Below are 12,541 nucleotides of genomic sequence, written 5' to 3'. Positions count from 1 at the left end.
AATATACACAATACAGCCTAGACCAAAACTTTCAGTCTACTTACTTGGTCAGTGTCTTACTGTGTTCTGGGATCCCCTTACTCTTATGATAAAAAGACTGCACACTTTTGCCTGCACAGTGCAGCCTGTCTTCTCTCCTGTTTTATCTCTCTCCTACCTGGTCTGGTTGACCTGAAGTTTCTGGAATTTTCTGCTAATTCCTTTTATATCTACCAGCTAATGTCTTCCCCTCCATCTATATAACAGATTGCCTTTCTGATTCTCTTTCAGATCAATATGTCCCACTCATCATTCCTCCATATTGAACTTCTATCTCTTGAAATATTTTTATAGCCCTATAAAAACTCCATTTGTGATACTATCCTGTCTTCATTGCTTTGCTGCTTTTTTTTTCCTTCATATTTGTTGGGTACCACAGTATACTACCATCAGGAAACTATAAATCTGCTTACAAAACTGCATAAAATATCTAAGCTACTGATGCTTTCTTCTGTATCCTCTTAACCAGGCTTAACTGCTGTATGTAGAATCAATACCTTTTGGACTCTTTGGAGATTGATCCATCCCCTGTGACTTCCCAGTGTATTTTTTCCCAATGTATTATTTTTCAATTGAGATAGAATATAAATTCAGCAACATTCACCTTTTATAGTGTACAATTGAATGAATTTTTTTTTTTTTTTTTTGAGACGGAGTCTCGCTCTGTTGCCCAGGCTGGAGTGCAATGGCGTGATCTTGGCTCACCAAAACCTCCGCCTCCCGGGCTCAAGTGATTCTCCTGCCTCAGCCTCCCAAGTAGCTAGGATTACAGGCACCCACCATTATGCCCAGCTAATTTTTGTATTTTTCTTGAGATGGGATTTCACCATATTGGTCAGGCTGGTCTTGAACTCCTGACCTCAGGTGATCCACCCGCCTTGGCCTCCCAAAGTGCTGGGATTACAGGTGTGAGCCACCACACCCGGCCCAATGAATTTTTAACAAATGCATACAGTCATGTAATCCTCACCACAACTGAGATATAGAACAGTCCCATCACCCTGAAGTTCTTCACCCCCCATTGTAGCACTCTCCCCTCTACTCCTGGCCCTTGGCAACTGACAATCAGTTTTCTGTCCTTATAGTTTGCCTTTTCCAGAAAGTGGAGTTACACAGTATGTGTGAGTCTGGCCTCTCTTACTTAGCATAATGCATTTGTGATTCATATGTGTTGTTGCTTGTATCCCTGGTTCATTCCTTTTTATTGCTGCAGCTGCATGCTATTCCGTTGTGTGGATCTACCACAGTTGTTTATCTATTCCCAATGTTTTTTAATTGCTATGTCCTCTCCTCTAAATTTAAGCACTTTTTTTTTCTGTCATTTGGCTTTTGAGTATGAAAAAGTAAACTTCCAAATTTACCATGTGTTCTAGGTAGAAATAAAAACTAAGTTGCAATAGGTACTAATAAGCTCTGAATTTCTGCACCTGATACATTCCTGATGTTTCTTTACTTAGGCCTATTTTAACCAACTCTCAAGTAGGAGCCCAGATGTGGGGCATATCTATCCCAAAGAAGCCTGTTCTAATTCATCCTTTTGGATCAAGAGTTTTCCAAGTTGCAATTTGAAGGACTGACTTGAGATCTGTTATTTAGGGTCATTGCTGCAATTCCCAGGAGAGATGTAAGAAGGCCTTCCCTTTCCCTAAAGGGGTCCCATACCATAAATACATATCCCTGATAATTTGGAACCAGCCTGTCTCTAGTGTCACCCCCACTCTAGGGCCCAGTTCTCTATGTATCAATATTTGGTTCTAGACCACCCAAGGTATGAAGTCCCATAGTATTCTTGACCTCTGTCTGAGATGAGACTCCTACAGTTTTGCAGGCTGGGTAAGCAAAGTATAGGATACCATCATAGTTGGCCAATATAGAACAGCTTATCATGGTCTAGATAGGGAAAACATAACCAAGACCAACAATACTTCCCAACCTACATGGTTCAAAGTATTAACATAATGTAATCTACACTATAGAGATTCTAAGAATCATTTCCATTTCAGTTAGTTTCCATTAGTACTTAGGCTTCAGAGCTAGGGACAGTGGCTCATGTCTGGAGTCCTAGCTACTCAGGAGGCGAGGCAGGAAGATCCCTTGAGCCCAGGAGTTTGAGGGGGCAGTGAGCTACGATTGCATCACTGTATTCCAGCCTGGGTGCAGAGCAAGACCCTGTCTCTAAAATAAATAAATAAGTAAGTAAATAAATAAATAAAGAACTGAGGCTTCAGAAGCCAAGTTATGGTCAAGCATATCATTTCATAAGTTTCATTGGTTCTATAACTAGAAATAAAATACACAAATGTTTTATTACATTTAAATTTGTATTTAGTCCTTACATTTTAAGAAGATATCTTAAAAGTTGAGGACAGCTAAATTTTATGCCAAGTATACTCAACTGTACCTGTAATAACTATTTTGTTTTATTTAGCATTTAAAAATAGAATAAATATGTGCTTCAGCATTTTATTTATTTGGATTCAGCAGAATATTACTATTTTTCTCCAAAAAGTCTTCCTTTTCTCTTTTCATTTTTAAAGAAACTAATTTTCAAAAACACTTTCTAAATATATTCAGATTAAACATTTTATTTATTTCATTTACTTACCACTTAATAAATACAGGGGTTCCCCCTTGTTCTTGGGTCGGGATACAGTCCAGGAACCCCAGTGGATGCCTGAAACTGTGGATAGTGTAGAACCCTTGATATGCTAAGCATTTATCATACACTGTGGCCATAACTTTTACAATTTGAGGTATAACAGCAAAACTAACACAAATTTCTTTTTCCTTCTTCACAGTTTCATGGACAGAAGATTGTTTTTACTTTAGATCTTAGCAGCGTCAGCATACAATGTTTTTCTTTCCTTATCAAGTCGAGAACTTTCACCTTTTCACTTAGAGGAAGCACTTTATGGTTTCTCTTTGGCTCATTTGCCAGCATCACTACTCTTGTGCTTCGGGGTTCATCATTAAGTAAAATAAGGGTTACTCGAACACAAGCACTGCAGTACCACCAAGTCAGTCGATCTGATAACCAAGAGAGTGTCTACAGTGTGGATCTGCTGGACAAAGGGATAATTCATGGGTGGGACAGCATGAGATTTCACTATGCTACTCAGAAAGGCATTCAATTTAAAACTTATGAATTGTTTATTTCTGGAATTTTAAATTTAATATTGTAGGACCACAGTTGATGGAGGATTAGGTGAAACTGCAGAAGGTGAAACCAAGGATAAATGGGGACCACCTAGATAAAAGTCAAGTCAGGAAATATATAACTTTTTAAAGGAGGACAAGCTGACAATTCCTTTTATCTTTCTTTTATACAGGTGTTTGCTTCAGAATGGTAAGTCAGTACAATCTTTATTATTTTGCTATTTTTTCCCACTGTTATTCCCAATTACAGAGATCGGGCAGTTTTCTCCTTGGCGCTAGTCTACTGTTTACTCCCTGTCCTTGACAGCAAATGAAGAAATTTATGTATTTCTTTGAAATTACTGATTGAGATTTTTATTAATGCTAAAAACATTGTACCCGTCTTAGTATTTACTTAACATTTTCTATATTCAAAAGTACCTCTCTTTGGGTGATTTTAATGAAACGCTTTGATTAGGTGTATTGAATACAAAGTATGGGACTTTCTACATGTTCTGGATGGAAGAAATCCTCTAGGCAAGGGTACATATGTTGCACTGCAAAACAAAACACGCTAATGTTGCATAATGAAGTGGTTCCCAGGATTTAGCAGATTAAGCGCCATGTCGTGTTTTAAAATTTATTTATTTATGTATTTATTTAGTTTGGAGACAGAGTCTTACTCTGTTGCCCAATCTGGAGTACAGTGGTGCGATCTCAGCTCACTGCAGCCTCTGCCTTCCAGGCTCAAGTGATTCTCCTGCCTCACTCTCCCAAGTAGCTGGGATTACAGGTGCCTGCTACGACATCCAGCTACTTTTTTATTTTTAGTAGAGATGGCATTTCACCATGTTGGCCAGGCTGGTCTTGAACTTCTAGCCTTAAGTGATCCAGCCACCTCAGCCTCCCAGAGTGCTGGAATTACAGGTGTGAGCCACCATGCCCAGCCCAGCTAATTTTTTTTAACTTTTATTAGAGACAGGGTTTCACCATATTGCCTAGGCTGGTCTTGAACTCCTGACCTCAAGTGATCCACCTGCCTTGGCCTCCCAAAGTGCCCATGCCTGGCTCCATGTTGCTTTTAAATTTTTAATTTTTTTTTTAAGTACTCCTTTCCTACAAGTTAATTGTGGCATGCATTTTCACCTACTATCTGAGCTGGGTCACTAGATTAGGTCCCTGGTTCCCAACTCCTGAGGGTTCCAATATTTTCCCACTGGTAAAATCTCTATTATGAGGCAGCCCCATCCCCCAAAATTCAGATTGTCTCCATTTTCGTTATTATCTAATAAGAAAGTGACTTATTTTCAGGGCCACATCTTACATCAGTCTTAGCTGTTACCATTTTGATTTGGGTTGTTTCATACAGCTGGGGATGTGGAGTGTAGAGATCTTGATCACCCTGGCCTCCATACAGGAGAAGAGTGTTTTTGAAAAGTTCTAAGGCCGGGTGCAGTGGCTCGCGCTTGTAATCCCAGCACTTTGGGAGGCCGAGGCAGGTGGATCACCTGAGGTCAGGAGTTCAAGACCAGCCTGGCCATCATAGTGAAACCCCATCTTTACTAAAAATACAAAAATTAGCTGGGCATGGTGGCAGATGCCTGTAATCCGAGCTACTTGGGAGGCTGAGGCAGGAGAATCGCTTGAACTTGGGAGGCAGAAGTTGCAGTGAGCCGAGATGGCGCCACTGCACTCCAGCCTGGACGACAAGAGTGAAATTCCATCTCAAAAGAAAAAAAAAGAGTTCTAGTAGACTGGATCAATAGAAATTTTAGTATGATGTAGTTAAAATAATTCAAAATCAAAAAGTTGCTACTTACATAGCATAACTGAATTTGGAGCCAGAGAAAGGAAATTTTAAAAGACTATTAATAATAATAGGAGAGATAAATCTACCCATAGACAATTATAACATTTCTGTGCCAAGTCCAGAGCCAACAGAAAACATCAGAATCTTTTAGTGTTATAAAAACTCTGCATACCAGCATGTTTATGTTAGTATTCTTGCTAGTTTAATTTTCTTTCTTTTTTTAAAAAAAAGTTATTTTAGGTTCAGCGGTACTCATATAGGTTTGTTATATAGGTAAACTCGTGTCATGGGGGTTTATTATACAGAGTATTTCATGACCCAGGTACTAAGCCTAGTACCCAAGAGTTATTTTTTTCTGCTCCTCTCCCTCCTCCCACTCTCCATCCTCAGGTAGGCCCCAGTGTCTGTTGTTCCCCTCTTTGTGTCCATGTGTTCTCATAATTTAGCTCCCACTTATACGTGAGAACATGCAATATTTGGTTTCTATTCCTGTGTTAGTTTGCTAAGGATAATGGCCTCCAGCTCCATTCATGTTCCTTCAAAGGACATGATCTCATTCTTTTTTATGGCTGCATGGTATTCCATGGTGTATATGTACCACATTTTCTTTATCCAGTCTACCATTGATGGGCATTTAGGTTGATTCCATGTCTTGGCTATTGTGAATACTGCTGTAGTGAACATATGTGTGCATGTGTCTTTATGATGAAACAATTTATATTCTTTTGGGTATATACCCAATAATGGGATTGCCAGGTCACATTGTAGTTCTGTTTTTAGCTCTTTGAGGAATTGCCACAGTGCTTTCCACAGTGGCCGGACCAGTTTGCACTCCCACCAACAGTTTGTAAGCATTCCCTTTTCTCTGCAACCTGGCCAGCATCTGTTATTTTTTGGCTTTTTAATAATCGCCATTCTGACTGGTGTGAGAAGGTATCTCATTGTGGTTTTCGTTTTCATTTGCATTTCTCTAATGATTGGTGATATTGAGCATTTTTTCATATGCTTCTTGGCCACACATATGTCTACTTTTGAGAAGTGTCTGTTCGTGTCCTTGCCTACTTTTTAATGGGGTTGTTTATAATTTTCTTATTAAAATGATTTTCCCTCATTTTTGCTGGAAATTTCGAAGTGTTTTAGTCTCTATTTCTGCTTATCAATACTCTGTGTTGATCATAATTGTATATGTTTTTTCTCAGTGATTGAGAATCTTGGATTGATTATGATTTGGAACCCAGGTTAACAATGTAATTTAGTGTTAGCAGTGTTAAGGGCAATGCAGCTAAATTTTATGTATCCAAAAACACATCATAGAAACTGTTTCTGAAATAATTCTCACTCTCAGCATAGTTTTTCATAATGTTTTTATGAAAGTGGAATTGTTTTTACTGAAAGTGGAATTTAACAAAAGATACCATTTATGTGAAGGTTCTTATAAATAGAGGTTACTGTAGGTCATCTATACAATTGTTGGCATTGACTACAAAAAATGATTATTAGGTTAGCATTTTTTGGATATTAGAATCAAGTATGTTATGAATTCAGACTTTTGATGCTGCACTTTATCCTTCTTGTTTTTTTCCTGAAACAGTATACAGAAGATGAAGCTAGGAAAATAGGAGTGGTTGGCTGGGTAAAGAATACCAGCAAAGGCACCGTGACAGGCCAAGTGCAGGGGCCAGAAGACAAAGTCAATTCCATGTGAGTAGTAAAATTAATAACATGTACATGAAATTTATGAGGCTGCTGTTTTTTAGTTTTTTAAGACATGGTCTTGCTCTGTTGCCCAGGTTGGAGTGCAGTGGCACAGTCTCGGCTCACTATAGCCTCTGCCTTCCAGGCTCAGATCTCCCCAACTCAGCCTCCCAAGTAGCTGGGACTACAGGTGTGAGCCACCGTGCCTGGCCTTATGAGGCTATTTTAATGTTTCATTGGACAGTAAGAATAGTATTGATGGACCAGATTTTGTTTGTAGATTATAATCAAACTAATATGTTTGTAGGCAGGCCTGTGAAGAAATTCTCAGAGTTGGGAGTAGCATTTCTATGTTTAGGAATGGACTTCCCACTTGGGCTGGCCTCGAGAGGAATTGTGGCTTCCCTCTCCAATCTGTATGTCCTGTTGCATCTCCTCCAGCATTAGGGAGATGTCCAGGGCCCAAGTAGTTCTCATTTGAAGTGTTGTGACAGATGCGTAGTACCTTAGGATGGTTCGTGAAGTTCTTAGGGTAGCGTTCCAGGCAAAAAGATTGCCATCTCCTTTTTATTAAGTGCTTTATTTATCTAATTGTGATTTTATTTTTCCTGCCAATGAGAGTGTGTTTAATGAGCTGGATGGTTACCAAACTATGAATCCTTGAAGTCCAAAAGAGGCCAGATTCAGTAATATGGGGAAAAATGCCCTGTGTACACAATGACGTTTTCAAAAGCCTTGTGTTTTCAGCTTCATAATTTCCACTGCTCTTTGTAGTCTTTTTTCTTTTAAATTAAAAAATAGCTAACATTTATTGAGCATTTACATGTTGGGCAATATGCTAAGCACCTTGTATGAATTATCTCAATCTTCACAACAGATCTTACGAGGTAGGTACTAAGTAACACTCAATTTATTTTATTGTTTGCAATTTATCTTTGTTTTCATTACTTAATATTTTTAGATTTCCAAAGAAATAGTTTTTGCTTATTGTAATAAGTGAAGTAATGTAACTCTGAGATGTATAAAGGTAAAACTTGTAATGTGTACTTTTCTGTTGATTTCCCTCCCCTTTATTAACCTCTGACAAGGAATACTTTCTACAGCTTTCTCTTTCACTTAAAAATAGTTAAGTATGCATTTGTAATTAAGGTTTTGCTAATTTTTACCGAAATAGAATACCTTGTGCATATTTTTCCATAATTTATATTTTTATTTTCTGGACATTTCAGTAAACAGTAAATATATAATAATCAACTCCTTATTTTTCTAATTTTAAATGTTTAGGTGCGTACTTGTGTTTGTGTGTAAAACTACACCTCAAATTGAAAAGTGGGGCCCAAAAGTTCAGTTTCAAAAACTGTGGGGTGACAGTTAATGAAAAACAATATTTTTAAGTAGAATTGTCACAAAATGTACAAGAAATTTTGGGACTTTCGTTGTACAGAACTGATAGTTCAATGGAAGAGAAAATGCCAAATGATTGTGTGGAAGTTTTAAAGTAGAGATTATGTCCCATGATTCGAGGGAGCCTAGAAAAAAATAATAATATGGTTTTTAAAAACGGGGACTATGTGGAAGATAGAAGCTCATACCAATCATGTCATATTCCTAATCCACATTATAGAGGGTCATTGATTAATTTGCTTAACATAAATGAAATCGTATCATACATTGTGCTCATGTTTTCTTTTCAACCCCTGCATTCTCCACCCTTCTTAAGTAACCTGTGTTAGCAAGCTAGTGTGTATTCTTCTGCTTGTCTCCATGTTCACATTCTCTCTCCCTCTCTCTCACACACACACACACACACACTTGCACACACACACTTTTATGGATTTTGTTCAATATTTGCTTTTTAAAAATGGGATCACAGTGTATTCCCTTCTCTGCATCTTACTTTATCACTCAAAGATACATCCAGGAAAATCCTTTCAAGTCAAATGGTATTCTCTAATTCATTCTTTTTATTGGCTACTTAATATTCCACAATATATAGATTTATTATTACCTTATTGCTGGAAATTCATTTTTTTCTTTCTTGTTTTTTGCAATAAGAGCAATGCTGCAATAAAATTTTATTGGTGATTTTATTTTGATTGCATAGATTCCCAGGAGTGTGATTTGTTGGTTGAAGTGGCTGTGTATTTTTAATGTAAAAATATTTGTCAGACTGCTTTACAAAACAGCTGTAAACAATTTACATTGCTTTCCTCCTCATCCTGTCAGCAATTGGTATTGTATTCTCTAATTTTTCTTTTACCTGATTGGTTGTGAGTGATTATTATTTTTTGCTGTAATTTGCATTTCTCTAATGACTAGTAAGTTGGAGCATCTTTATGCTTATGTCTGTGAATTTGTTCTCATGAACTCCCTTTTCACATCCTTTACGCATTTTTCTATCAAGTTGCTTGTCTCTTGCCAATTTTTAAAAGCTCTTTGTATATTGGTTATGGTTACTAACCCATTATCTGTTATCGCTTTTGCAGGTATTTTCCCAAATCTATAATTTGCCTATTAGTTTCGTCTATGATAGCTTTGCAACATAAATTGTTTTTCATTTTTATTAACTCAAATATGGCTATTTTTTTCTCTCTGGTTAAGAAACAGATTGTAAGTGTTGTCGCCCAGGTTTTCTTCTAACTTGATGCTCTATTTATTACATTTAAGCATTTACTCCATCTGGAATTTGTTTTTTATTTAAAAGATGAGATATTGGACCAACTATTTTCTACCAGATGAATAGCCAGTTGTCCTGGTGCCACTTACTAAATAATCACTCTTTCCCCCATTGCACTGAAATACATTTTTGTCATACGTTAAAATCTCATATAAACTGGATTTTATTTCTGAATTCTCTATTCTGTTCCACTGATCTGTTTCTCTTTTCCTACATCAGTATACCATATTGATTTAATTATACTATCTCCACAGTATATTTCCTCTCACTGTTCTTTTTGATTCTTTTATTTGCTTTCTTGGGCATTTGTTTCCTCTCTTAACTTTAAGATACTTTTACCTATTTAACTGGAATTCTATTCTGTTTATTAAAAAAAAACTTACGTGATTGTCTCACACATATGCTTTTAAGATAAACTTTATGTATTTATTTATTTTTTGAGACAAGGGTCTTGCTCTGTCTCCTAGGCTGGAGTGCAGTGGTCTGATCTAGACTCACTGCAGCCTTCACCTTCTGGGCTCAAGCGATCTTCCCACGTCAACCTCCTGAGTGCACATGCTGCCTAATTTGTGTGTGTGTGTGTGTGTGTGTGTGTGCGTATATATTTTGTTGTTGTTGTTGTTGTTGTTGTTGCTTTGTAGAGATAGTGTCTCATTATGTTGCTCAGGCTGGTATAGGACTCTTGGCTTCAAATGACTTTCCTGCCTCAGCCTCCCAAAGTGCTGGGATTACAAAAATAAACTTTATTTTTGAGAACAGTTTTATATTTACAGAAAAATTGTGAAGATAGTACAGAGAGTTTCCATATACTCCCCACACAGTTTTCCTCCTATTAACATTTTACATTAATATGATATGTATGTTAACAATTAATGGACCAATATGGATACATTAGTATTAACTAAAATCCCTATTTATTTAGATTTCAATTTTTACCTAATGTCCATTTTATGTCTTAGGATCCCATTATTGTATTTGCTTTTTAATTGGGCATTCTCATGAAATTAATAGAAGTGACATTTTGGCTGGGTGCGGTGGCTCATGCCTGTAATCCCAGCACTTCGGAAGGCTGAGGCGGGTGGATCACTTGAGGTCAGGAGTTCAAGACCAGCCTGTCCAACACAGCGAGATCCTGTCTCTACAAAAAATACAAAAACTAGCTGGGGTTGGTGGCACATGCCTGTTGTCCCAGCTACTTGGGAGGCTGAGGCAGGAGAATCGCTTGAGTCTGGGAGGCAGAGGTTGCAATGAGATGAGATTGCACCACCGCACTCCAGTCTGGGCAATGGGAGTAGCCTGTCCCAAAAAAAATAAAATAAAATAAAAATAAAGACAGAAGTGACATTTTTATGATATTAAATCTTCCCATTTAAGAACACACAGATGTTGTTCCATTTGCTTAGATTTTAAAATTTATCCTTCAGTATGATTTTATGGTTTTCTTTATATAGGTTTTTGTACTTTTCTTGCTAAGTTATTTCTAAGTATCTTAATGACTTTTTCACTATTGCATATGGATTTCTTTCCCATTTATGTTTCTAGTTGTTCATGCTTAAATATGGAATATCTAATGACTTTTGTATATTAATTAGATATCATAGTATTACCTTATCAGATATTCTTATTAATTCTATCAGTTTTTTTAAAAAACTATAGTCTATTGGGTTTTTAAAAAATACAGTTAAGCAATTAGTAAAAATGGTGTATCTTTTTTTCAATGACTTCATTTGTCAGACCTGCCATGACAATGTTGAATAATAATAGCCATAGCAGGCATGCCTGTTTGGTTTCTGATTTTATTTGAAATAGTTTTATTGTTTCACCTAGTAAAAAGATGTTTGCTGTTGGTTTTAGGTAAATATACTTTATCACAATAAATTTTACTCTTGCATTCCTTGAATTAGTCTTTGATTGGTTACAGTGTGTTATTCTTTTAAATTATTGCTGAATTGCCAAGTATTGCTTGCCAATATTTTATTTAGAACTTTTGTATATATATAAGTCACGTAAGGTTTTTGTTTTGTTTTGTTTTGTTTTATTTTTTTTGGTGGAGTCTCGCTTTGTTGCCCACGCTGGAGTGCAATGGCACGATCTTGGCTTACTTCAACCTCTGCCTCCTGGGTTCAAGCAATTCTTCTGCCTCAGCCTCCCGAGTAGCTGGGACTACAGGCATATGCCACCACTCCCAGCTAATTTTTGTATTTTTAGTAGAGACAGGGTTTCACCATATACGCCAGGCTGGCCTCGAACTCCTGACCTCATGATCTGCCTGTCTCGGCCTCCCAAAATGCTGGGATTACAGGCATGAGCCACCATACCCAGCTGGTTTTTTTTTGGGGGGGTGGGTATTCTATCATGTTTTGATTTTAAAGTTTTATTGGCTTCACAAAACATATTAGGAAGTTTTCCATCCTTCTCTTCATTCTGGAATAACTAAAATATCAGAATTACTGTTCTTAGGTTAGTGGAAACAAATTAGGAAATCACCTGGTCTTGCTGCCTTCTCAATGTTGACCTTTAACCACCTTTTCAATCTACCCTGTGGTAACTGGTATGTTTGTTTTTTGAGAAAACGTTTTGCTCTGTCACCCAAGCTGGAGTGCAATGGCACAATCACAGCTCACTGCAGCCTTGACCCGCTGGGTTTAAGTGATGCTTCCATCTCAGCCACCCAAGTAGCTAGGAATACAGGTATGCACCACCATGTCCAACTAATTTTTAAACATTTTTTTGTGGAGGTGAGGTCTCATTACGTTGCCCAGGCTGGTGTTGAACTTCTGAGCTCAAACGATCCTCCTGCCTCGGCCTCCCAAAGTGCTAGGATTACAGGTGTGAGCCACTGCACCCAGCAAGTAACTGATATAGTTGAGTTTTCCAGATGTTCTTGGATTCCTTTTTATTTTGCTAGGAAATTATCCAATTTTTCTAAGTTTTCAAATTTGTTGCGATAAATTTTATAATTTAAAAAATCTCGGCCGGTGCAGTGGCTCACACCTGTAACCCCAGCACTCTGGGAGGCTGAGGTGGGCAGATTATGAGGTCAGGAGTTTGAGACCAGCCTGGCCAACATGGTGAAACCCCGTCTCTACTAAAAATACAAAAATTAGCCAGGCGTGATGGTACACACCTGCAATCCCAGCTACTGGGGAGGCTGAAGCAGGAGAATCGCTTGAACCCAGGATCCA

The 12,541-nt window shown here is 37.6% G+C and overlaps 1 protein-coding gene across 19 annotated transcripts in view; it reads left to right on the top strand.

Moving 5' to 3' along the window:
- ACYP2 (acylphosphatase 2) overlaps window positions 1-12,541 on the top strand; it is a 339,796-nt gene that overhangs the window by 164,261 nt on the left and 162,994 nt on the right. For all 19 annotated transcript variants that reach the window (XR_001715774.3, XR_001715775.3, XM_016948524.3 and 16 more), the window contains 2 exons: window positions 3,369-3,385; window positions 6,576-6,685. Coding sequence is in view for 17 of the 19 variants with exons in the window: in XM_016948524.3 (XP_016804013.1) it covers window positions 3,369-3,385; window positions 6,576-6,685 (127 nt within the window). In the remaining 2 variants the exon portion in view is untranslated. The remainder of the gene's footprint in view (window positions 1-3,368; window positions 3,386-6,575; window positions 6,686-12,541) is intronic.

Source organism: Pan troglodytes, chromosome 12 (genome assembly GCF_028858775.2).
Source record: "Pan troglodytes isolate AG18354 chromosome 12, NHGRI_mPanTro3-v2.0_pri, whole genome shotgun sequence".
NCBI classification, from domain to species: Eukaryota; Metazoa; Chordata; class Mammalia; order Primates; family Hominidae; genus Pan; species Pan troglodytes.
This window is presented reverse-complemented; position numbering and strand designations above follow the sequence as displayed.